Source organism: Onychomys torridus, chromosome 13 (assembly GCF_903995425.1).
Source record: "Onychomys torridus chromosome 13, mOncTor1.1, whole genome shotgun sequence".
In the NCBI taxonomy this organism is placed as follows: Eukaryota; Metazoa; Chordata; class Mammalia; order Rodentia; family Cricetidae; genus Onychomys; species Onychomys torridus.
This window is the reverse complement of record NC_050455.1, coordinates 31,440,046-31,467,246: the sequence shown is the minus strand read 5'-3', so window position 1 is coordinate 31,467,246 and position 27,201 is coordinate 31,440,046. Positions and strand designations below refer to the sequence as shown.

At 38.9% G+C, this 27,201-nt stretch overlaps 1 protein-coding gene across 3 annotated transcripts in view; it reads right to left on the bottom strand.

The window, feature by feature from the left end:
- Window positions 1-2,923: 2,923 nt before the first annotated feature.
- The window catches only part of Rbm27 (RNA binding motif protein 27), a 68,371-nt gene continuing 44,093 nt past the window's right edge, over window positions 2,924-27,201 (bottom strand). For all 3 annotated transcript variants that reach the window (XM_036204903.1, XM_036204904.1, XM_036204905.1), the window contains 11 exons: window positions 26,538-26,682; window positions 26,095-26,248; window positions 24,744-25,040; window positions 22,128-22,268; window positions 19,417-19,536; window positions 17,819-17,893; window positions 17,527-17,691; window positions 14,138-14,242; window positions 13,843-14,031; window positions 7,302-7,412; window positions 2,924-5,681 (listed from right to left, as the gene is read on the bottom strand). In XM_036204903.1, the coding sequence (XP_036060796.1) occupies window positions 5,598-5,681; window positions 7,302-7,412; window positions 13,843-14,031; window positions 14,138-14,242; window positions 17,527-17,691; window positions 17,819-17,893; window positions 19,417-19,536; window positions 22,128-22,268; window positions 24,744-25,040; window positions 26,095-26,248; window positions 26,538-26,682 (1,586 nt within the window). In that variant the 3' untranslated portion in view covers window positions 2,924-5,597. The remainder of the gene's footprint in view (window positions 5,682-7,301; window positions 7,413-13,842; window positions 14,032-14,137; window positions 14,243-17,526; window positions 17,692-17,818; window positions 17,894-19,416; window positions 19,537-22,127; window positions 22,269-24,743; window positions 25,041-26,094; window positions 26,249-26,537; window positions 26,683-27,201) is intronic.

Below are 27,201 nucleotides of genomic sequence, written 5' to 3'. Positions count from 1 at the left end.
AGAAAACTAATTTATTATTTATCATATTTAGACACACAGTTATGTCAAGCAGCTCTCATATGCACATACATATTATATATGTAATTAATTCCTGCAGTGACTTCAACTACCTAAGTAGCAGTGCCAAGTATAGTGGCACTGTAATGCATCTCAAGAGAAGGGTGCAAACAAAAGGACAGTCATCTCCCAAAGGCCCTTACAAGGTGCTTTTGGGGGGTGGGGAGGGAGGTTTGTTTTGGCTCACAGAAGAGCCTGCTTTTAAAACCCAAGATTAAAAAATACTTTTCAGGTGGCAGCACCAAGAAGCTTATGCAACCCCTTTTATCTTTTAGGCTGAAGGTCAGCTTTGGACCCTAGAATTCTTTCCAAGGAAAAGAAATACATCATTCAGTATTTAAAATGGTACTGATGGTGTCACGGTGAGAAGTCGTGTTCCAAACCACAACTGGAAGGTCAACGGGGGTTCAGACATACAATTTTGTCTAATGTAAAGGCAAGTGTGCTTCTGCACATTAAGTACTGTCTTGTGAACTTTTGCCTGATGTGCACTAAGAGAAGCTCACATTGGAGAGCCGCGGCCAGTGTTTCACGCCTAAGCTTTGCCCTTTGGAGCCCCCTGCAGGCTCTAACCGTTAACAACCAAACGCCACGGCAAGTAACTCTAGTTGGAGGGTGGGTTCAGAGACTGAAATCTAACTTTACTAAGATACACGTTTACAGATGGACAGCATGTGGCCTACGCACGTCACACAGCCCATGACCAGCCTCATTCCCCCTTGAGGAACAAACTAATATGGCAAGGCCCAGATTAGCCCTTGCTGTCTTACTGAAAACTGAAATGTTATTGGCATCTCCCAGCTGCGGTCTGGGGGTGAATGAAGTCACAATGTTTTATGAGATACTAGCAAAGCTAAAATTGCTAAAAATAAATAATTTTTTTAGTAAAGAACACCCATACAGTATCTGACATAAACATAAAAGCAATGTTTTACACCTTTATCTTAGACTACCAAACTTCCATGAAAAAAAAAAAATCTTAAAAATAACCACTGTTTTGACCTTAACTGTGTCTCTATCAAGTCACCTGATTGCTGGGAAGGTTTGGTTAACCCAAGGCAGGTAAGCACGTAAGAGGCCGCATGGCAGATGATCCTTTGAAACACCAACTCTTGGTTATATCAATTTATCAGAGGTGAAAGTGATTTTTAACACATATATAATAGCAGTGTTAGTCTGAGCCGATGACGGTCAGCTCCTAAAGTTAGAAAATATAAAATGTGCAGTCTGCCCTGAAATTAATGTGATCCAGTGTGCTCTACTGGAAACCAACCTGGACACACACACCAGGATCATGTCTACTATAACTAAATTCTGACTAGGTCTTATCTGGGGCTCATAACCTAAAACTGATTTTTTTTCCCTTAGTATAATTTATATCAGAATCAGGAATAAACAACAAAAAACTTCAATAAAACCAGTAATTTTTGGTAACCAGAGCTCCATTTTAGCAAAAAATGGTGTTCCTTTTGGACACATACAGTGATGTGCAGAATGCCTGCCCCCACCAAGTTCCAGAAGTAATCAATACACATGAGATCATCTATGATCTAGTCAAAACCAACGTTAACAGGCTCCTCCTTTGCCAGTCAAATTATATAGACACTCTTCTAATTTTCTATAAAGGATGAGAATAGAATTGACTACTTTTCAGTATTTTCTTGAAGAAAAAAAACATTCTTAGAGAAGGCATAGCCACTTGGAGGGGTATAATATCAACTTACAAATTAATAGGTGTCTGAGTAACATACTTCCTGTACTCTTTCTCACCATGGAATCCTGGTGCTCCCTGATAGGTCTGTGATCCATCTTTTCTGAAGGGTCCTTTTCCTTCTCCTAGTTTAAATATCATCCCTACTGTTGGTAGGCATATTGAATGTCTTTAGTACTAAAATAAATGTCTTTGTTAAACTGTTTGTGCTTTGTTTCAAGATATAAACTTATTCATAACCCAAAAACATGGTTATGAAAGGTTGATCAGGAGGCTGGAGAGATGGTTCAGTAGTTAAGAGCATTGGCTGATCTTCCAGAGGACCCTCAGCACCCACATGGCGGCTATCATCCTCTAGTTCCAGGGACTCCAATACCCCCTGCTGACCTCTGTAGGCAATAAACACATGTGGTATACAGACATACAGGCAGAATACCCACACACATAAAATAAAATCAGTTAATCTTTTTTTCTTTCTTTTTTTTAAAGTTACTTACTAGCTGAACTTGCATATTTTTCTCTCAGTCTCCCTCCCTCCCTCTTTTTCTGAACTAGGACCTCACTTTGGGTCTCTGGTGGGACTCCCATGCAGAGACACCAGGCATATGCTACCATGTTCCTCTGTGGTCCAGACTACCTTGCTGAATGAATAATTCTTTTCAACATTTAAACCAGTGGATGTGAATCCAACTTCATATTAAGCAACAGTCTCTCATGTACATAAAGCATTCACGAATATCCACTACTCATTCAGGCTCACAAGCAAGCTCACACTCACATTTCTTTCTTTCCAGAACAAGCCAGAATTACAGCTCTTTTAGTGATTGTTATAATTTTTGGAATGGTTCATAAATTTTCCAGATTCTTTTAAATTTGTAATATTTTCATCTTTTTTCTTTTTTCCCCCCAATTGTGAACCATTCCATATTGCATCTTTATTGCAAAAGTCAACATGCTTCTTAGAAATTCAGATTGTAATCGATAAAACAAACATTACATATATGAATTTAAATGTATAAACAGTTAGAAATCCAACAATATCTCCTATATACTATTACACAAGTTCACAATCTTGTAAAAACTATAATACAGGCATACTATACATCAAGAGGAAACACTATTCCTTTTCACATGATTTTTTTTTTCTTTTTGAAATAATCATCCATCACCACAGATCTTTTTCACTGTAAAAGGACTGTTTTCCAATGTCTCAGCTGGTAACAACATTTTCCCAACGCTTCAAGAAAAAACTGAGAATTTCGTATTCCTTGGGGTTACCTTTTTAGGTTTGGACAGAAATCACGTAAATCTGACTGACCTAGTCACTGGCTACATGGAGCACACACTAGGAACAGCAGAATTTGCCTCAAATGCTAAATGTTATCTCTATACACAAAGATGCCAAGAAAACAGGTCATGGTGTGGAATTCTAACAGCTGGAGATTGGTGGATGGGGGTAAAGGGGAGAGATATACACAATACACATATTCAGCTAATTTATGCTAACCTTAGTGTAATTAATCTCTATTTTATAATTCATTTTTGAGTGAAACACATTGGAAAAGAATTTTAGTTACTTAGGAATACTGAAAACCCAAGTTCTGTACTAAGGACCAAAAACCTCACTGAGAAATAATCTACTCTTCACACTTGCACCTTTCTCTTTCACCCTCTGCCCCAGTAACTAAGATGCCAAACAAATCCTCAACTCTCTCTAGTGAGTGTATAAAGATGTCAATTTTAAGGTTAAAAAAAAAAAAATCATATGAAAAGGAATCTCATTCTGTTGAATGTCAGTCTATGGAGACTTTCTACGGCTTCACTAATTTACTGTAATTTTCAGTTTCCAAATACAAAAATACAACAATTCTTATTGAAATCTATACGCTGGTAGTTTTAGTACACAAAAGAAAAAAACCCAAACAAATTATTTACAAAATTATACAATTTAAGAAAAAACTTTGTACAAAAAATATATAAATCCTTTGTTCCCTCTATCACGTTTAAATGGTCAGGACTCAAAATATTCACCACAATGAATCTTTCCAAATATATACTGACTGAGCCACAGACATCAAGAAAATTTCATTAGAGATGATGGAGAAGTAAGGAGCAAGATGCTTACTGTAGGTTCCCTGTTCTAACATGTTCCTTCTTTGTGGGCTCACTTCAGCCCCGGTGTTAGCAGAAAACAATAACCTGGAGAGGAAGTCCCACTACAGAGGGAAAACTACACAAACTGAAAAAGGATCCTGATGTTTGACACGTCATTCCAAGACAATATGAAGAGAAAAAAGATGATCAGAAGGTGGGATCTAACTCCTTGTCACTATGTAAATCTAGAATCCTGATGGTTTTAGGTTTCTGAGTGAACTATTTCTATTTTAAGAAACAGTCTTTACCTCAGGGAACAAAACCCTGACACAGTTAGTGATCACTAAGAACCTTCTGCAGCCAACAGGAAGTTTCAAATTTCACACCACACATATTATAAAAACACAGATGTGTATCTCCTTGAAAAAAATGACATCCTATGTACAGTAATCATTTCATTTCCCCAGTAGTCAGTACAGCGTAGTGTTGCTCCTCTGCTTTTCCATCTAACATTCAGAACACAAGGACATAAATTTACACGTATATTTTACCTAACAGATACTCTGTACAGTGTACAGTAAAAATGCACACAATAAAGGAAACTGCCTACTAAAGTATGCGTACGTTCATGGACAGCAACATCTATAAAATTATGAAAATATAAGGTCATCTGATCAATGTCAAGTTAGAATCTCATTTATTTCTAGCATACGCAGACTCCTAACCCCTACCTCAGCACCTCACCATCATGGTTACAATTTAGGAAAAGAATTTCAGATATCTTTAACCCATTTGTGTAACTAGAACTATGCTGACGCTTTAAAGAGGGAAGCTAATAACTCTTTCCCCTAAAATTCTGCCTTTATTTTTATCAAAAGGTAACTTACTTATAAAGGTGCTGGTTTAAACCTTTTTCTGATGACTGATTCTTGATTGCCCAACTGAATCACTTACTTAAAAAGTTAGGCCTATTAATCAAAAGGGATGAGGGAGATGAGGGGAATGAATGAAGGGCTAAAAGGCAAACTGAGAATTATTTAAAAAAAGAGAGGACCAACTGAAGCAATGCTCACCACTTCTCAAAGCAAGGAAGGATGAGTGCAGAAGCCCTGGAGCAAGTGTGAGGAGAAAATGAGGACCACAGAACCAGTTACAGCGCTCTGCAGCATCTGAGAACGGAGATGGTGGTTTTGCTGAGGTACCGCTGCACATAAACTCCAAAAGACTGACTGTAAAGTGGGCTCTTCCACAGTAAAAAAAAAAAAATTACTTTTCTTCCAAGCCCATCCTTGAAAGAAAAGGGTATTTAAATTACGAGTATCTTCTACTGTCTGACGACCCATCCATAATAGCTAAGAGTTAAGAGATTCCAGGCGATTTTGACATTTAATGAAATTTTTATCAGCAGATTTATAATCCAAAATAAACTTTCTGAACACCCTGTCTTTACATTGTAATCCAGCACCAAGAGCAGAAACAGATGGTGTGGAAAGTAAGGTTCTAGAGAATCCGGTCACTCCTTCGGATCTTCACAACTGCACAAAGTCACGGCCTTTGGTGATCTGATATCTCAGACAATTATGAGATGTGTTGGAATAGCAACTTGCTGTCCTTAAACCTACTGTGTTGAAGAGAAAAATAAAAAAATTTTTTGGCTCATTGACTTCTTTAAATAATTTTAAAAAGTTGTTCTTCTAAACAATATTTCTAAAAATTACACAGCTCGCATCAAATTTCATCTTCGCCACGAACGAGACTCATATTCATCTTCATCTTCATCATCATCGTCATGCAAAAACAAATCTGAGGTTTCTGTTTCCTAAAAAAAGAAGAGTACATCCGCTTAGCTGTGCACAAACACAAAGTCAAACAGCCATCTGATAAGCAGATTAGCTAAAAATCCAGGTCAGATTTACAAAAATATACAAGTAGTTTATTTTCAGGGCAACAAACAAAACTACCAACCAACCAAACAACCCCAATCTTTTAATATAGAGAATAGTACGGTATCTTGCCACATTTAAACAACTGATCAACTCAGATACAACAAAGATGTTTGTTTCTTTGTAATGGTAACATTCAACATTCTTAATAGTGACCTCGAATTATGCAACACAATACAGAGAACTGTCAATATAACGTGGCTAATTCTCTAACAGAATACTAGAGCTTTTGTATCCTATCTGGCTGTGATTTTGTACCTTCTAACCCATTTCTCCTCCCCATAGCCCAGAATACACCTTAAAAATGGATATTACTATTTATCTTCTGCTTATATTGAAAATATTAATAGGAGATTTTCATCCCAATAACACTAAGAAAATAAAATGCTATGTGGAAGTCAGCCATCTCAGTACATGCCTATAATCTTAGCACTCAGGAGACTGAGGCAGCATTTTGTGAGTTTGAAGGTAGCCTGGGCCACAGGGTAAAATCCTGTCTCAAAAAGCAAAAGAACAAAACAAACTATTAAGTGGATGTTTAGAAAGAGTTAGTCAATATATATGTGTTGTGTATACACACACACACACCTACACTGTCAATTATAAAAAAAATTAAAACTGATTTTACTCCATTAACAAAAATGAGGAAAATCAGCAACTTTTCCAGTTTTTCTTGGGCTATCTACAATTGACTTGTGAGTAGATATGCTAGCTTTCTCTCCATGACATGACATTCCACATCTTATATAAAAATCTAAAATCTGACATGAAGTGGAAATATCTACAAACATCACCTGCATGAAAGACTTACTTTCTTCCTAACCTGGGAACACTCCTGTTTTTGTTATATAAACTTGTCTATATAGTCAGAACATACTTCATTAACTAGAAAAACTTGATTCTAGTGGTTGAGAGCAGTGACTGCTCTTCCAGAAGACCTGGTCCAATTCCCAGCACCCACATGGTAGCTCACAACTGTCTGTAACTCCAGTTCCAGGCCTTCTGACACCCTCACACAGATATACATGCAGGTGAAACACCAATGAACATAAAATAAAAATAAATTGCCCGGGTGGTAGTGGCACACGCCTGTAATCCCAGCACTCGGGAGGCAGAGGCAGGTGTATCTCTGTGAGGTCCAGGCCAGCCTGGTCTACAGAACTAGTCCAGGACATACTCCAAAGCTACAGAGAAACCCTGTCTCGAAAAAACAAACAAAATAAAATAAATAAATAAATAATTTAAAATAAAATAAAAAATAAAAAGCAAGATTATAGACTCAGAAATAATTTACACTGTGGGATTAATGTTCTCTATAATAAACTAATTAAAACACAAAAATGCAAAATTACTTCTGATATTTTAAGAGGCTATTACTTCTAGGCTGGTTTTAACTAACTGAATAAAAGAAAAGCAGGTGTCTATTTTTATTTGATATAAAGAAAAATAGAGAGGAAGTACTGGAATTCAAATCTTATTTTAATGATTGAATTTACCTCTTCTTTGACTTCTTCCTCCTCGGTCTCAGTAGATATAGATGGTACCTTGGGCTTGTGCCATGATATCTGTAGCCGACGGTCTTTGAATTTTGACCCTTGGTTTGCAGCCTAAAGTGTATTTTAAAAGAACACGTAAGTATGTACTCATGTTTCCTAAGGATTTCTTCAAACACTGCTATTTACAACGTGTACTGGTCTGAGGGAACATGATCTGTTAAGGCGGGGCCCATCGATTAAGGCACCGCCATGTTTGGTGCCTTAACACTGTTGTGTTAGTCACTCTACTGTGCAAGGCAGGATGAGGATAACAGACACTTTCTTCAATGACTGACCTCCTGACTTTGATATTTATACATAAAATCTTCAAATCCTGCCATTTCTGAGATGAATCATCTTTGTCAGTCACTGCAATGCATTTTTCCATTATGCCTCATAAAGCTCTTCTGAGACACATGCACGCACGCACGCACGCACGCACGCACCAAATCCTAACCTTCTTTTCCAGAGATGGGGCCTTGACAGGCCCAGGTTGGTTTGGAACTCAAACTCCTGCTACAGCTTCCCAAGCACTAGGATTACAGATGTGTGCCATGACGCTCACTCACTTTTCTCAAATGCTCTGAACTGCCTAGCTTTGTATTCAACAAGTGTTAATTAGAGCTGGGCTTGGTGTCTAATACCTATAATCCCAGCACCCTGGAGGCTGAGACAGGATTACTTTAAGTTTAGCCTGGCTACATTCTGAGTTCCAGAATGAGATCTGGTCAAAAAGAAAAGAAACAGTCACATAGTTCCAACTCATGGTAAAAGTTCTGTTCTTTCTTTTCTCTTTCTTTTTCACCCGGTATCATTGTGGGTTGAACCCAGGGTCTTGCACACAATATGCAAGGGTCTACCACAGAGTTACATCCCTAACCCTAAGTGCTTTCCTCAGTACTGCTTTCTAAATACTTCTCCGCAAATGTCAATGAAGACATTTATTTATTTACTTATTTCTTTGTATAGAGAAAAGAGTGAACCCAGGGTTTGTGCATGCTCTATGTACCACTATATGCAAGCACTGCACCACTAAACTAAATTTCTAGACTTAATTTCATTTTGTTTGTTTCGTTTTGTTGTTTTGTTTTTATTTTTGAGACAGGGTTTCTCTGTGTAGCTTTGTACCTTTCCTGGATCTCGCACTGTAGACCAGGCTGGCCTTGAACTCACAGAGATCCGCCTGGCTCTGCCTCCTGAGTGCTGGGATTAAGGGCGTGCGCCACCACTGCCCAACTATTTCTAGACTTAAATGATATACATTTATGTGTTTTAGGAAAACAAAGTTAAATTAACAACAAAAGTCTAAGGTGAACCAGTGAGATGGCGTAATGAGTGAAAGCGTTCATCCCACAAGCTTGATAACCTCTTTGATCCCTGAGAACCAGCTCCCACAGGTTATCTGTTGACCTCCTAGTACATGGGTGTGTCATGGCATAAGCAGCCGAGGTTGGTGCTGTTTACTTCCTTCTATATTTCAGCTATCTAATTTTTCTTCAGTGAACACCATGAAAGATACTGCTCCATAATCAATTAACTTTCACTTTTTTCCATGTTAACAGAATCTTAGGGCAATTATGCTCAGAGGGCAACTCAAGAGTAGTTTAAGTTAATCATAGTAACTGGTTCCTCTCAGAAAAGATCAATTCAGATGTGTGTGTGTGTGTGTGTGTGTGTGTGTGTGTGTGAGAGAGAGAGAGAGAGAGAGAGAGAGAGAGAGAGAGAGAGAGAGAGAGACTGACTGACGGCTAAGACATGAAAACACATCACTGGGTGTGAGTCAGGATGGGGGAGTTAAGAAAGTTTGTTGGGAAGACGACGGCATTTTAAAAACTGGCATAAGAAACACACCCTCCTTTTTGCCTCTGGACATTCTTGTTGGAAGCTGTGGTGTTTGTGTTGCTGCAGATATTCTGGCAACCTGAGGAAAAAATAGCTACCACTCAACATAGCAGGAAAGTAGAAGAGAAATAGGGTAGGAGCTTGTGTGTTCAAGCAATGCTAAAATCTCCCTAAAAATTCTTAAATGGAAAGAAAATAGAGGGTGGGTAAGATGGCTCAGCAGGTAAAGGTACTTACTGCCAAGTATGACAATGTGAGTTCAATCCACATGCTAGAAGGAGAACCAACTCCCAAAAGCCTTCTTATGAGCTCCATACATGCACAGTAGCATGTGTGCCCTCACACAACACATACACAAGACAACTAAACGTAAACTTTTGAGAAGGTAAGAGGGAGGAAAATAGAGGCTGAGGAGATGCCTTGGTGGTTAAAGTTCTTACCGTGTCACCAATCATGGTGACCCAAGTTCATATCCCCAGCAGCTACACAAAAACTAGGAGCAGCAGAGAGCATGTGTAACCTCAGTGCTGGAGGGGAAAGCAAGGGCAGAGATAGGCAAATCCCTGGGGCATGCTGGCCAGCCAGTCTAGCTACAACAATAAACTCCAAATTTCAATGAGAAACCATGTCTCAAAAAGTAAAATGGAAAGTGACAGTGAATAGAACAGTTAATGTCAACCTCTGGCTTCCACAGGCATGTACACACATGTGCAAACACAGGAATATACAAATACATATACACCTCTTACTCAAAGATAGTTTACATTTTCAAAGTATGTTATTTGCAGCCAGATTCATCTTTAGGCAAGTATATGTTATTTTGTAATCAAGAAAGGAGAAAAAAAATCCATGTACCACACCCTCCATCAGTGAGTACAACAAATAAACCACGCCACACAATTAAAACTTCTATGGTTAGAGCCTTCATGGTGGTACACATTTGTGATCCCAGCTCTTGGAAGACAGAAGAAGACAGTGCTCTGAATCTGAGGCCAGCCTAGTCTACATATCGTATGCCAGGCCAGCCAGAGCAATAGAGTGAGAGCCTGCCTCAAAAATAACAACGGACAACTTAGTGTCCACTACTTGAAAAATTCCTCTGTGCAGTCCAAACAGTCTTAACACTTAGGAAAACCATTTTCCATAATGCACTCACAAAATCTCTTCTTCAAGAAGGGATGAAGGAGAGTGTAAAAGTGCCTGCCCTGTTTGTGCCCTTTAAACAAGACTCTAGGACTTAAAATGACCAGTTTCAGGATTAAACTTTTAAATCCTTAATGAGAATTCTTCATTAACCTCTTTAGCCAATCATGGTGGCACATTCTAGAATTCCAGCACTTGGTCAATAGAGACAAGAGGATCATTAATTCAAGGCAGGCCTTGGTGATGTAGTAAGCTTGAAGCCAGCTTGAATTATATAGGACTCCATCTCAAAAACAACAACAACAACAACAACAAAAAAAAAAAACCAAAGGCAAGAGAGACTGCTCAGAGGTTGAAAGCACTTGCTGCTCTCCTAGAGGATCCCTTTAAGTTCCCAGCATCTTTACAGCCATTTGTAAATACAGCTCCAGGGGATGTGATACCCTCTTCTGGCCTTGTTGGGCATCTGCATACATGTACATTCATGCACACACACATGTATACAAGTACACACATAAATCTTGACCAAAAAAAAAAAGCAGCACCAACAAAAACAGATCTTTACTGTCCTCGGATCTCTGTGACATAAAGAATATATTCTTCTTAAAAAGCTTTTCCTGAACTCATTGATTTTGATTTTTAAAACGTATAAAGTTCTATTCATTTATAACAATATTTATACTTAAGGACAAATGTCTTAAACTTAACATTTAATATTTAAGGCAATAAAATAACATATGCCAGAGCTCTGCAAACTATAGTTCTCAAACCACATGTAACACAGAAGCCTGATTTTGTTTTCTTGTTTTTATTTTTGGTTTTTCAGGACAGTTTTTCTTTGCGCAACAGCCCTGGCTGTCTTGGATCTCGCTCTGTAAACCATGCTGGCCTTGAACTCACAGAGATCTGCCTGCCTCTGCCTCCCAAGTGCTGGGATTAAAGGTGTGCACCACCACCACTAATTTTGTTTCTTAAGAGATGGGATTCTGTTTTCTAGACCTCACGTCTTGTACTCAAGTGATCCTTTTGCCTTAGCTCCTAAATGCGAGGACAATAGGACACACCACTGTACCTAACTCAGCACTCTGCTTCTGATGGCCTATGAACTAAAAATAGTTTGTACTTTATTAAAATGGTTATTAAAAAGACAAAAAGGAGACCAGGTACAGGTTTTACCATTTAGGAGGCTGAGGCTGATTTCATGAGTTTGGAACAAGCTTAAGCTGTATTGTGAGTTCTAGGCTAGCATGAGCTATATATAGAGTGAAACCCAGTCTCAAAAATCAAACAAAGTCAGTTTGGTGGTGTACACCCATAAGCCTAGAACTATGAGGCAGGATGAACAGGAGATCTAGCTAAGTCTTGGCGACACAGAAAGCTTTAAGAGGCTAGTCTGGACCAAAGATGCTCTCAATAAACTGCAAGGGCTATAAGGCAAAAAAGCATGTAAATACATAGGAAAAGCAGAATGACCAATGACCAAAAGGGAAGGAGGGGAACAGAAGAGAACCAGAGGAAAGGAAAAGAACGTACAGGAATGAGAAAGGAGAGAGAAAAACATGACAGAGACCATTTGGAGGCCACAAAACCCTATAATAGTTCACAATTTGACTGTTTACAGAAAAATAAAAAAGATTTTTTTTAATTCATATGTATGTGTGTGGGGGGGATATCTGTGAGTATATGCTTGTGTCTACAGTTGCCTGAGGAGAAGATTCTTTGGCACTAGACGTAGGCAGCTGTGAGCTAGTCAACACAAGGTGCTGGAAAGTGAACTTGAGCCCTCTTCAAAAACAAGCCTTTAAGCCAGCAGTGGTGCCACACACTTTTAATTCCAACACTTGGGAGGGAGAGGAAGGTGGATTTCTGTGTCTGAGGCCAGCCTGGTCTACACAGTAAGTTCTAGAATAACCTGAGCTATGTAGAAAGAACCTGTCTTAACCACCATGGGGGGGTGGAGGGCAGGAAATGCTCTTAATTTGAGCCATCTCTCTAGGCCCAAAGTCTGCCAACTTTTGATACACACTATAATGTTCTATGTCCCTATGTTGTTTTTGATAACTCAGACTGTGTATTATATATGGTGTGTTTAGTTTTTTTGGTGGTTCTGTGTGTTCAGATGTGAATTTGCCTGTGGAGAACTGAGGCTGACACTGGTATCTTTCCTGATACGTTTTCCTACATTTTTGAGACAGGAGCCTCACTCTGTGCCCGGAGTTCAACAACAGGCTATCCTCACTAGTCAGCAAGCCTCAGGGCTTGTCTCTGTTGCCCCAGCACTGGGATTATAGGTATAATAGGGATCTAGACTCAGTTCTTTATATTTTCTACCAACTGAACTATCTCCCCAGCACCACCTATGTACATTTTCATTTGAGTGAGGCCTTCCTCATCATGATCTGCCTCACTGTCTTTAACACAGAATAGGGCTGGAAATATTTTTCTCAAATAAGATGTCTGGCTCTGGGTGGGGGGTGGAGGGGTGGTGGTGGTGGTGGTGTGTGTCAGTGAAATGGCTCAGCAGGCCTGATAACCCCAGTTTGATTCCTGAGACCCACAAGATAGAAGAGAGAAACTCCCAAAAGTTGTTCTCTGATCTCCACGTGCTTGTTGTGGTACAATCACCCACACTCCCAAATAAATAAATAATGTAATTACGTTGCCTAGGACTGGGGAACCTGGTTATCTTGGCTCTGGTACTTGCACTTGTGTGATCATGGTGGGTAGTTTAAGATTTGACTTTTCTTACGAAGAAAAGAATTTCACAGGAGACTGGGGATGAAGCTCAACCTGGACAGTGCTTGCCTGGAAGAGCTCATCCCTTAGTTAACTCCCTGGCACGACCTATAACCAGGCGCAGTGGTATAAACATGCCTGTAATTCAAGCATTTGCAAGATGTAAGCAAGAGGGTCAGAAATTCAAGGTTATCCTTGATTACACACAGAGGTCTGAGGACAACCTGGGGTACTTGAGACCCTGACTAAAATTTTAAAAAAGACTTTACTGTATACAATTTCACGTTTGTTTTTTTTTTATGCTTAAAGTAATTTAACATTACATAAACCCATTTATGAAACTCTAATTCAGAAATGTCTACCAAATGAGTTAATGAATGGCTGGAAAGAGAATATACTGTGCATATTTATTTGTCTGTAGCAACATCTGTCTCAACACTGTATATAGAATAAACATGCTACTGCCTTATTAATTTGAGCTTTGTCTCCATTCCAGATTAATTTGTTGCCTAGAAATAACTAGTAAACTAAAATAATCCTAAAATCAAATCTGGCTTTGGAACACTGTCCCACTACAAATGTGTTTACATAGTTTATTAGGGAATTTCAGAGCAAACCTACTTCCTGACCTTTAAAAATACATTAATAAAAAATTGGTAAGGTCCAAGTTTTAACAGCTAAGATTTCTAACCTAGAAATCATTTGATATTTATAGACTACAGCAAACAAAGTGCTGAGTGCACTGTTTTTAGAGTGAGCATGAGTCACATGAAACACTTACTGAGAAATGCTGAAGCAATTCCTCCTTTTCCTCCTCAAGGAATCCTCCAACTGTGAGTGCTTTGGGGCGGTGGTCCACCACCATGTGATTTAGTGAGCCCCTCCCTCTTCCTCGACCTCGTCCTCTTCCTCGACCTTGAGAGGACATAGCCTTTCCTCGCCCCACAGGTAAAATACCTAATCTTGCAGCCTAAATAACAAGAAATAGAAGGTAATGCACATTGTTAGATTATCCCTTCATAAGTAAATAAAGAGAAAAATCTCTTTTTTGAGGTGTTATCTAGGTTAAATCTCACCTCAACTTGTAACTGACTGAGCTTTTTGCGTAATTCTGTTGTGTCTTCCCCTGAAGAGAGCCTCTTGTGGAGGTCCAGCTCAGTGTCGAGTAGCTCCTTCTGGGCCTGGGAAAAGTTAACAGCAAAAAGGGAGACTTCAGGTTTATAAACACTAAGATCTTATTCAGAGCATTACAGCTATACAATAGCATGCTTCTCTAAAAAAACAAGACAGAAAAGACATGGGTGCTCTGAGGAAGTGAACCTTCACAGACATAATTCTGCAAACACAGGCAGCATAAGGACTCTGCTGGAAAGAAAGTGTAAGGACTACCCAAGCATCATAATGAAAACACACAAAGACCAGATAGAGCACGTATTTATCAGCTTTACACAGGATCAGGAGTGTGGCTCACACCTGTAATTCCAGGAATCAGAGGTTAAGGCAAGCCTGCCTCAAATCAGAGCCATCCCAGGTTACAGAGTGGAACCTTGTCTTAAAACAAGTTAATTAATTAGATAAAATATAAAATTGAACAGGTCTTCAGGTAGCTATGAAAGATTTGCTCCTCACATGCTCTTTATTTTTTATTGTGTGTATTTTTGTGCATATCTGTGTGGAGGTTTGCACAGTGTTCAAAGAGTCCAGAAGAGAGTGTCAGATTTCCTGGAAGAGGCAGCTGAAAGTCACTTGATGTGGCTGCTGGGATCCAAACTTGGGTCCTCTGGAAGAACAGTGTTCATTCTTACCCAATGAGCTTTTTCTCTAGCCCCCTGTAATTTGCAAAAGGCACGTCTGGTTGGATGTGGTAACACACGCCTACAATCACATTTAAAATAATTAGAAGGCTGAGTTGAACGGATCACCTAAGCCTACAAGTTTGAGACCAACCTGAGTAACATCCAAAGACCTTTCATAAAAGAGAGGCGGAGGGGTAGGCAGCCAGGTACCCTCATAAGGAGAGGGAAGGGGGAGAGAGGAGGGAGGGGGAAGGAAGGAGGAGGGAGAGAGGAGAGGGGAGGAGAGGGAGGGAGGGAGGGAGGGAGGGAGGGGGAGAGTGAGAGAGAGAGAGAGAGAGAGAGAGAGAGAGAGAGAGAGAGAGAGAGAGAGAACCTTAGATGTTCTTCTAGAACTGGAGAAAATACCAGTAATATATCTGAATTACATTTTTAAAGATTTTTTTTTTAATTTAGTTTTATTTTGTGTTGTGTTTGCCTAGATGTACGTGCCTGGTGCTCCTGGAAGTCAGAAGAGACACTGGATCGATCCCTTGTAACTAGAATTGCAGATGGTTGTAAGCCATCGTGTGGGTGCGGAGAGCCAAACCTGGGCCCTCAAGAGCAGCAAGTGCTCTTAACCAAGGAGCCACCTTTCCAGCCCCTGGACTATATTTTTCAAAGTCGCTTTCCCCCTTTAAGAAAAAGGCTGTCATCATCCCGGCCTTTAAAAAGGTATCTTTTTTTAAAGACAGAGTCTATAGAATACAAGCGGGCCTGGAACTCAGTACACAGCTGAGACTGGCTGTGAACATCTCTTCTTGCTTCTGCTCCCAGTACTACAAGTACAGTGTTTCTCTACATCCAGCTTTCAAACAAAATCCTGATTTAAGATTTAGCCTTTCCAAACAAAAACGAACACACAAACCCCCATAGTTAGTGAAAGTGAAAAGTACAACTTGTGGGACTCAGTATTCTCCTTCCACCATGTGGGCCTGTGAATGAAGTAAGTTAGCTCCTCAGGCTCTGCAACAAACCGCTGAACCACCTCAGCAGCCCAGGAATTTATTCTTTTTTTTTTTCTTTCTTTCTTTTTTTTTTAAGTTTTTAGGTTTTCAAGACAGGGTTTCTCTGTGTAGTTTTGGTGCCTGTCCTGGATCTCACTCTGTAGACCAGGCTGACCTCGAACTCTCAGAGATGCACCTGGCTCTGCCTCCTGAGTGCTGGGATTAAAGGCATGAGCCATTGCCCCCGGCCCCAGTAATTTATTCTTAAATTAATAAAAGAAGTATTATTTCAAATATACTGTATGTTTTCATATAAAAGTATACAGATATATGTAATAAGTTTATTCCCATTTCTTCAAGGCCTGAAAGTAACTGAAAACAATCCCAATACAGAGCTATAATACAATGAAACCTCTGCGCAAAGCAAGTGCTCTCTAGGGTAAGAAAATGGACAGCTTAATAAAAATAGGTTGAGCTGGATCCAGAATTTCTGATTCTTTTTTTGCTTTTAAAGCCAAATTTGAAGCAAGCTTTAATTAAATACTGGCCAGGCTGATGGACTCTGGCCAGGTCCATTTCAGCGTTCCCAGGAAATGGACCTGATTATTCTTTTAATTAGTGTGTTAAATCTTTACTCTTGCAAAATCAATGGCTACATTCAATTAGTAAGAGATCACAGCATAGCTGAAAATAGGAAATAGTTCTTTTCTTCTTATATTTTATCAATTTCTCCTTCAACACAAAGAACTACAAATTCAATTTCAAAGAGATCTGTGTGCTGGGAGCATAGCTCAGAGTGCACTTGCCTGACATATACAAGGCCCTAGTTCAGGTCCCACATGTCGATGACGCTGAAGTGGAGACACAAGGAGCAGGTGTTCAAGGTTATCCTTGGCCACATAGTGAGTTTGAAACCAGCCTGGGATAAATGAGCCCCTATCTCAAAATAATAATAATAATAATAATAATAATAATAATAATAATAATGATAATAATGATAATGATAAATTTTGTTTCCAATTTATCCCACATCCAGACAGTGGTGGTGCATGCCTTTAATCCCAGCACTTAGAAGGCAGAGGCAGGCAAGTCTACAAAGTTCCAGGACAGCCGGGCTTCACAGAAAAACTGTGTGTGTGTGGGGGGAGTTGGGGGGATGACACACAACTGAAACAAAACAAAAAACAAAACAAAACCTAGGCCACATGATAGTAGCACATGTCTGTAAGGACCACAATCGGGCTATAAGCCAGGAGGACAACAAATTCAAGGCCAGCCTAGGCTATACAGTAAGACTGTTTCAAACCACATATATAAACAAAGGCACTTCTCCAGAAACTAAAACAAAAACACAGCTTCCCTGAAAACCAAATAAAAAATTTTAGGCCTCTAAGAATATAAAAGGCAAAACTGACTGCTCATTAGGGCTGATGTATATGTATACTCATTGGTACAAAACCTGTCTAAAACGCACTTGGCCAGAGGTCTACCAAGCACAAGCATCTGTCCAAACAGGACTTTAAACTTACAGCATTATTCTCTAACGGCCTGCTTCTCTCCCACTAGTCTAGTAGTGACTTTACCAGCTAGTTTAGGGGCTGCCCATGGCTTGTACTGCACATTCAACATGCCAAGCACATGACAGATGTTCTGTAAGCCTGCTAAAGGAGAAATGCAATTGGATACCTCCGTCTTTGTCTTTACTTTGGATGGTGTGGAGACTGCAGAAGACGTTTTTAATTCATCTTTCAATTGTGAGATCTTCTCTCCCAGTTCTTTCAAAGTCTTCATTATATTTGCTCTTTCTTCTGGCTTCATGTTTTTGTTTTTTTCTAGCTTGGAAATTAGCATCTACAAAATAATCAGAAAAAAGTAAGTCTATACTAAGTAAATGTAAGCCCTAAAGCCTGACCATTATACCTCTGTAAGCAAATTCTACACGACACTCTGGAATGCAAAGGATGAGTCCACACTCTACCTTTTGGCATTCTATCTGCTTCTCCAGCATTTCTTGCCTCTTTTTCCTCATGTCTTGCTGTAACTTCATTGCTTCCTGAATAAGGTAAAGAAGGAAGTCAGCAATGGATTAAAAACACATCTGCTAATGATATATTCCCAATTCATTCCTTTTTTGAAATGGATTTTCCCTCCTAAATAGAAAACAGATGAAAGCAGCAGCTGGGGGATGGGATGTGGCTAGTATAAGTCTATAAGCCCAGGATACACAAAGAACCTGTCTAAAATACAAAAAACCCAAAATCAGAAATGAAGACTTTGAACATATTTTCCCAACAATTCCAGTAAAACTGTGTAATTTATATCTATACTGTGTATCTTTAAATAAAAGCAAACTGCTTTCACTCTCCAGTGTAATAGGCCAAATCCTTATTTCTGAAGCTTAAAGTTTTAAAACATGAGATACAGCTATAAGTTAACTATACAGCTATAAGTTATAAGTTATACCTCAAAATTTTTTTTGGCCTGGAAAATGTTTCTACACTCCTGGAAGAAGACAGTACATATAACTATGTTTTTGCCAGGGGATTAATCCCAGCAGTCGGGAGGCAGAGATAGGTAGATCTCTGTGAGTTCAAGGCCAGCCTGGTCTACACAGTAAGTTCCAGGACAGCCAGGGCTACACAGAGAAACCCTGTCTTGAAAACCCAAAAAGTAAGTAAGTAATCGAGAAAGTAAATAAGCAAGTAAGTAAGTAAGTAAGTAAGTAAGTAAATAAATAAATAAATATTTTTGGCTGAAAATCCCTATGTAAACAGCTTACATCTAACATGGTAATACTACTCAAAGCTGAGTCATATGATGAGTCATAAGCATATTATACTTAGGTGAAACATTATCTGACTTTAAAAAGAGTTGGAGGGCTGAAGAGATGGCTCAGAGGATAAGAACACTGGCTGCTCTTCCAGAGGTCCTGAGTTCAATTCCCAACAACCACATGGTGGCTCACAACCATCTATAACACAATCTGGTGCCTTCTTCTGGCATGCAGACAGAACACTGTATACATAAAAATAAATAATAAATCTTAAAAAAACAAAGGGAATTGAAAATGAAAATATTTTGAGCTGGGGGTGTAGCTAAGTGGTAGAATACTTATCCAGCATGTGCCAGGCCCTGGGGTTTCCATTCCTCAAAAAGAGAAAGAAAACTGTCTGTTCTTTGAATGAAAAACAAAAGGTTAGCTGAGCATGGTAGTACAGGAGGATCTCTGAGTTTGAGACCAGCCTGACCTACAAAGCAAGTTCCAGGGTAGCCTGGACCACAAAAGAAACCCTGACTTGACCCCACCTCCTGCATATAAAAAATATTAGTGGCTATAGCTCCGTGTGCTTAAGGCCCTTGGTTTAGTACTCAAAAACAAACAAACAAACAAATCTATTCTTTGTATTTAATATGGCTACTAAAGGTAACTGTCTAGCACTTTTCAGTTTGTTCATCATTTCAAGTGTATTAAATGAGGAGAAAGTCAGCATGTCTTATAGCTCTAGAGCAATATGAATGTAAAGATGTCAGCACAGGCACTAAAGCACTAACAGGCAGAAGAATGGAAACCATTACCTGTTTCTTCTTAAGAACTTCTTGAACATCATGAGATTTAGACCCTGAACAAAGTTTTGAAGGTGCCTTTAAGTTTGAGGAGCTGTAACTTGGTTTTGAATGACCTGGAGTAGAAAATACCTTTAAAAAAAAAAAAAAAAAAAGTGAAAACCAAAAGTAGTAACACCTGAGTATGATTAAATTAAATCTTTAAAATGTTTAAGATCAGTTTTAGAATAACTGCTTCTATTCAAGAGATAAAACTTGGGGGTGGGGGTGACAGGGTTGCTCTGTGTAGCCCAGGCTGTCCTGGAACTTGCTTTGTAGACCAAGCTGGCCTCGAGATCAGCCTGCTTCTGCCTCCCAAGTGCTGGGATTAAAAAGGTGTGTATCAGCACTGCCTGGCTTAGACAAAAGTTTTTTTATATTTAAGAACTTCACTGGCTGGGTAAGGTGCCTTTAATCTCTCTGTGTCTTCTAGGTCAGTCTGGTCTATATTGAGTTACTTACCTTGTCCCAAACAAATGAACAAACACATTTCATACATAAAAGCTAGTTCTTTATAAATTCAACTGTATGTCAAAAGATAAAAATATATTTTTAATATCAATATTCTGTTTCTCAATATGATGCCATGTTTCCTTCCTTTTACATTTTAATTATGAGAAAAAGAATAGCAAGCCTCACCCATAGGAGATGGCCTGCTTCTAACCAAGACCTTAGTGTCCTTCTATTAAGTACAATATCATAAACTACCAACATCAGACAAGATTACTGTTACAACTATAATGAATCAAGACAGAATCAAGATCATTCCATAATCATGAGAACACAGACAAAAATGTCAACGCTTTACAAACCATAAAATTATTAAACATCTCTCCACAAAGACTAATGATTGTTCCTTCTCAAAACTTTTAATAAAAATACATTAAAAACAAAAAATCTTATTTTATTTATATTCCCAACTATTATCACAAACACTTTAAATTTATTTCACTAATTTTAGTTCTATCTCTAAAAGACATGAATTCCTTTTTCCCAACATAATCACCACACCATCATCACACTTAAAGTCAATTCACTTTTCTTGTTATTAAATTACTTAATTTACTTTTTTTTTTCAGACGAGGTCTTAACTAAGAACCCCAGGTTAGCAGTGAACTTAGAATTCTCCTGCCCTTGCTTCTTTTATATACTTTTAAATTTCATTTTGCTCAGTTCACTATGCCCTAAAACATACTTCATGGTACATAAAAAACGTATTCCTCAGTCCTTTGTAAAGTTAAATGCATTTTACTATATAGATACACTACAAATTAGGAAATCAGTCCCTTGCTGATAGACATTCGGGGATTCTTATAATTACAGTAGCTTATAATATGTACTTTATATTTTAGACACTATATCTCTGGTACACATTATTAGAAAAGGAGTAGTATATTACACATATAATTTTTGCCAAACATTGCCAAATTTGATTTCATGAGGTTTGAATCTAGTATTTCCATCAGCATTTAAGTCTCAAGTCCACTTGAAATTTAATGGTGCAATTAAAAAAAAAAGAAGAATGTAATTTTATCTTTTTCATATGACTATCCACTTATGCTAATAGGACTTACCAAAACACCCATTATTTTTTTCACTGATCTGATACTAGCTAGTCAATAATGAATTTTCTTTTTGCAATGAAGTCTACTTTAGATTTTTCTGTTCTGTTTGACTGGTCTATTAATTCCTGTACCACCATCAAACTGTTTTAGTAACAGTCCTTATGGTATTTTTTTAGACTATCCCCTATCACTATTTTTTTTTTCAGAGTTCCTCTGGCTATCTATAATAACCACTACACTAGAGTTACTGCAGATATATTCCTAAAAGCAAGACTCAACACTTGATTTTATGGCAGAATTACCTTCTCTGTTTTTTTAAGATTTTAATTTCAATTATTTAGTTATTTTTAATTTAATGTGTCTGTGTGTGAGTGTGTGCATGTGCATGCAGTGCCCAAAGATGCCAGAAGAGGGTATCAGATCCCTGGGAGCAAGTTAAAATTGTCTTCTGCTATGTGTGGGTGCTAGGAACCAAACTCAGGTAACCTTTAAAAGCCATCTCCCTAGCTTTCACTAAGTTCTTAATTATACCTAAAAGGAAAAATGAGAGCCAGATGTGGTAATACATGTCTTTAATCAGCATTTGGGACACTGAAACTGCAGGATCATGAGCAGAAACCAGCCTGAGGTACACAGTCAGACCTTGTCTCAAAAATTGGGTGGTGGTAATGGGGGAGGGGGTCAGCTAATAAGGACCCCTACCTATAAATAAACAGCTAAAAGCTAAAATTCTCTAATTCTTAGATAACTCTAAATAAAGACAAATTGACCAGCAAATTCCTGACTGAGCTATGGAAATTAGGGAAGTATACTTAAGTCAAATGTCATGCTTGTCTTGTTGAGACTACAGGGGTTGGGGATTAATTAGCTCAGTGGTAGAGTGCTTGCCTAGCAAGCGCAAGGCCCTAGGTTCGGTCCTCAGCTCCGGCAAGAAAACAAAAACAAAACTTTGTTCCTAACATTTGCCAGGTGGTGGTGGCGCACGCCTTAATCCCAGGACTCGGGAGGCAGAGCCAGGTGGATCTCTGTGAGTTCGAGGCCGGCCTGGGCTACCAAATGATTTTTTTATGCCATTGAATGAATGACTCTAAATAAACATGAAGTCACAGAAATACATACCGGGCAATCCTCTCCAGAACCACCGGACTGATTTAGCAAGTGAGGTGTGTCACTCTGGTTAGTATTTGCATGTCCAAGACGGTGTTTAACAGGAACTTTGTTAAGAACGTAGGCACCAGAAGTCTGTGGTTTGCCCATCATCTGCAAATACAAAATAAACATCTATGTGATACAAGTTTTAAAAAAAACACCCAAGAGTGACACAAACTTAAGACAGAAGTTAAAGTTGAAATGAGAGGGTGCTTCAGTTACCTGTATACATATAGTTTTATTACACACATTGTTTTGCATGTCTAATACATGTCATAATAGCTGGGAGGAGCTCAGGAGTATAGCATGTGCCGAGTGTGCACAAGCCCCTTGGTTCAATCCTTAGCTCCAAAAATATAAATTTCACAGTAACACACATACCCACATACAGGAAAACTGCTGGCAACTTAAAAACCTTCTTTGCAGTATACAGTGTTTTGAAGACAGGTTTTTTTGTTTTGTTTTGTTTGTTTGGGTTTTTTTGGATTTTCAAGACAGGGTTTCTCTGTGTAGCTCTGCGTCTTTCCTGGGACTTACTCTGTAGCCCAGGCTGGCCTTGAACTCACAGAGATCCGCCTGGCTTTGCCTCCTGAGTCCTGGGATTAAAGGCGTGCTGCTGCTGCACCACCACCACCACCACCACCACCACCACCACCACCACCACCACCACCACCACCAGGCTAGAAGACAGGTTTTGTTGTTGTTTATTTTATTTTACTGGTTTTTCGAGACAGGGTTTCTCTGTGTAGCTTTGTGCCTTTCCTGGATCTTACTCTATAGACCAGGCTGGCCTCGAACTCACAAAGATCCACCTGCCTCTGCCTCCCGAGTGCTGGGATTAAAGGCGTACGCCACCACAGCCCAGCTAGAAGTATAAATAGAAATGAAATGAAAAGATAATCTTTGGCTACAGTTTTTCACCATTTGTCTAACATCTAGGACAAGTAGTCACATTTGGGTCCAAATACCAAACAGAACACAAACAAAAATGCATGGTTTAGATGTCAATGAGCAGGAATAGTTAACAGAATTGAGACTATATATACTGTACGGTATATATGCACATATTTTTCAATGTTTTGAAATAGGAACTTGCTATGTAGCATAGGCTGGCCTCAAGCCTGACAGCCTTCTGCCTCAATGCCCTGTTTGCTTGCTTTTGTTTTTTCACCAGAACACATTTACCCTAAAGATGGTTAATTATTACTGTCAATATCTAAACTGCTCTAATGGCCAGTAGTTAGCTCTTTCCTTCCTTTACTTATTCATCCAAATGTTTTAAGAAATGTGTATATACTAAGCATTACTTATTTTTTAGGCACTGAGGACAAAATAAATTCAAGACTCAAAACCCTAATTCTTGGCTAGACATGGCAATGTAACTATACATCCAGTGCTTCTGAGGCCAGGGTAGAGGATCATATCGAGGCCAATCTAAGCTACAAACTGAGTCCTCTCAAAAACAAAAACCAGACACTTACTTTTTGTTTGTTTGTTTGTTTGTTTTTATTTGTTTGTTTTTGTTTTTTCCAGACAGGGTTTCTCTGTGTAACCACGGCTGTCCTGGAACTCACTACATAGACCAGGCTGGCCTTGAACTCAGAGATATGCCTCTTTAGTGCTGGGATTAAAGGTGTGTGCCGCCACTACCACCTAACCTCCGTTTCAGTTTTAAATGAGTTTTAAGTGAGTAAAACTGTCTACATGAGAAAGGGTAGGACACTTGGGTGGATATGAAATAACTCAAGATTCAGAATTTAGTAGTAGACAGCACATGTGCCTCGCTACAGATACTTTTTATTTTTATTTTATTTTTTGATTTATTTATTTATTTGTTATGTATACAGTATTCTGCCTGCATGTGTCCCAGCAGGCCAGAAAAGGGCACCAGATCTCATTACAGATGGTTGCTGGGAATTGAACTCAGGACCTCCGGAAGAGTAGTCAGTGCTCTTAACCTCTAAGCCATCTTTCCAGACCCACAGAAACTTTTTAAACATCAGATTTTAAAAGCTCCTATCTAGAAGTCCTACAGGTAAAGTCAAACAAGTTACACCTGGGTGAGCCACCCTGTTACAGAACAGCTGTCTCATCTTTAGGACACTACAAAGCTTTCTAAAGCAGATTCTTAGGCATTTCCTGAAGGAATTGATTCAGAAAGTAAGGGAGCTGGATAAAAGTTGAACTAGAGTTTAGATCCCCACAGCCACATAAAAAGCCACCAAATCCCAGCAGTTAGGAAGAAGAAACAGAGGATCCTTAGGAAGCTGGTCAGAACTGGCAAGCTTGGGATTCAGTGAGTCCCTGCCTCAGTAATAAAGTAGAAAGTATCTACAAAGACACACAATGTCAAGTTTGAGCCTATATTCACCTACATCACCCACCTGTACCCACACCAAATCCTTAGTTAATTAAAGAGTGTGAGGTCTAAGAATCTGTACTTCTAAAATAATGAGGTCTCAGGAGAGCAGATGATGCTGGTTTATACATCAAACCATGAACAACTCTAATGTGGAAGGGGTCAGGGCTGTGGGTCAGAAAATACTGGCTGGGAAGTGAGACTAGAGTGTTAGGAAACATGATTACCTTCTGGATACCTCCATGGACTGATGCGGGGGAAGACTGGGTTACCATCACCTGCTGCGGATGAAGATGCTGTGGTAGGCTATGGTGCTGCTGTGAAAGGTGACTCAGGGTGTGCTGCTGTTGCAGGAGGAGCTGTGCTGGGGACTGGAGTGCTGGTTGCTCATTGTTCTCTCTATGCCACAGTACTCGAATGAACCGATTGTTCAAAACTGCTTCTGTGCTAGAAATGGCTTTCCTAGCCTCCTCATTGGTAAGGTATTGGATGAGTGCTGCTTCTGGATCACCCTTAAAAGCAACCTTTAACGAAATAACGAGAACAATTTAAACTTGGACAGTAGTGCAGTCCTGTACTATGAACTAAATTATGTGCCTCCAAATCTATATGTTGAAACCCTATCCCTCAACGGAGAACAGGATTAGGGAAAAATTCAGGTTACATGGAGTACTAAATTTGTGACCATAACTGTGTAAGTTAGGGTAGCCTTATGAGAAGAAGAAAGGGTCTCCAAGGACTCCCTCCTTTTCTCTCCACCTCCCTCTCTGCCATATGAAGATGGTGAGAAACCAGGTATCTACAAGCTAAGAAGGAATCCCTCTGAAGCAAGCAAGTACAAGTAGCATTAGACCCTGGAGCTGGAAGTACAGGCAGCTGTGAGTCACCCAATGTGGATGCTGGGAACCATACTCAGGTCCTCTGGAAGAGCACTCTTAATTGCCAAACTATCTCCTAAAATAGAACAAATTTCTATTGTACATTTATTCAGCCTGTGGTACTAAACATAGGCATCTGAGAAAACTGTTTTACTTATGTATAATAAGCCATCCAGTTCTCTTTCTAAATGCCATAAAGAATAATGACAGAAAACTTTTAAGAGAAAAAGGACACAAATTTAAGGACACGAAACTTTAAACTACCATGTAAATATACTCAATTAAATTCTCACTTGTAACAAATTTATAAATTCAAACTACTAACAAGTGGCTATCAAAACTTATACTGTCACTGCAATTGATTTAGTGTTGGATAATATGCCAAAAATCTCAGCTTCTTAGAGACTAACACTATAACAGGGGTTCATTTGTTCAGACCAAGACCTCTGAAAACAACAATAAAAATAAACAGGAACTAGTCCAGTGTTTTCAGGGACTATATAGAAAAGAATCAAATGAATTCTCAAGAACAAATTCAACTAAATAATCCCATTATACACACACGCACACTGGATATATAATAGAACTTACAAATCTTGCAAAGATGTCAGATTACCACTGACTCTAAACAAGAACTGATAGGAATACTTTCCAAGACTCACAGCACACATGCATTCTGTCACTGATAAAACTAATTTACCTGGATATTAACTATGGTTCCAAATTTGCTGAAGTGTTCGTTGAGCTTGGTAATGTTGTTCAATTCCTGGGGGATTTTTTTCACTTCTAATTTTGTGTTTGTATACTGATTCTTCCGCAAGAACCCTGGTTTACTTTGATTGTTGTTCCCTTGCCTGAAACAAGCATTGATGAATCTTGGTTAATTCTCCCATCTTTTTTTTTTTTCCCTTGGTTTTTTGAGACAGGGTTTCTGTGTAGCCCTGGCTATCTTAGAACTCACTCAAGTAGACCAGGCTGGCCCCCAAACCCTGAGATTCACCTGCATCTGCCTCTCAAGTGCCGGGATTAAAGGTGTGTACCACCACTCCCATCAAGGTTAACGATAATTTAAACTACTTTATTAACACAAATGAAACAATACAAGCATCAATTACATATTTTTAATAAACAAAACCATCTTACTTTCCCAGCCAAGGCTTCTTTGTAAGTGGCCCTTCCAAACCACTAATAGCTCTCTTTCGGCTCTCTGGTTCCAAGACTACTCTGGTGATGTTGCTATTAATTGAAACAGGAACTGGTGGTTCAGTCTGGATGACAATATTAGCAGCTGTTGAAAACAAAAATTCCCATTACTATATTTTGGAAAAACATCAAATGGACTGGATTATTTAGTTTAGAGCTAAAAAGTTCTGGACAGCATTCATCTACTATCATTTTCTATTTTTGTTTCATTTGAAGACAATATCACTGACCTCCTGGATCAGTTTCCCAAGGACTGAAATTAGAGACATGCACAACTGTGTCTAGTTTATCACTTCCTTCTTAGAAACATCTATCAGCAAGAAAACCTACAAATGTCTCTGTTCTTTAAATTCAAAAAACTAAAATGCAAGCTTAAAATGTCAAAGGCGATCCAATATGACAATTAACTCAAGCACAGATCATCAATGAATACAAATGAATGAAAGTTATTAGAAAAAGATGTCTGAAGAGTAAGACATTTATTTTACAGATGGCACCATAAATTTACCTACTTAACAATATAAATATGTAACAATTACTGTCTTTGATAAGGGATCAAACAGTATTAGAGATATTATTTGCCTCTGTCAAGGTCCAACAAAAT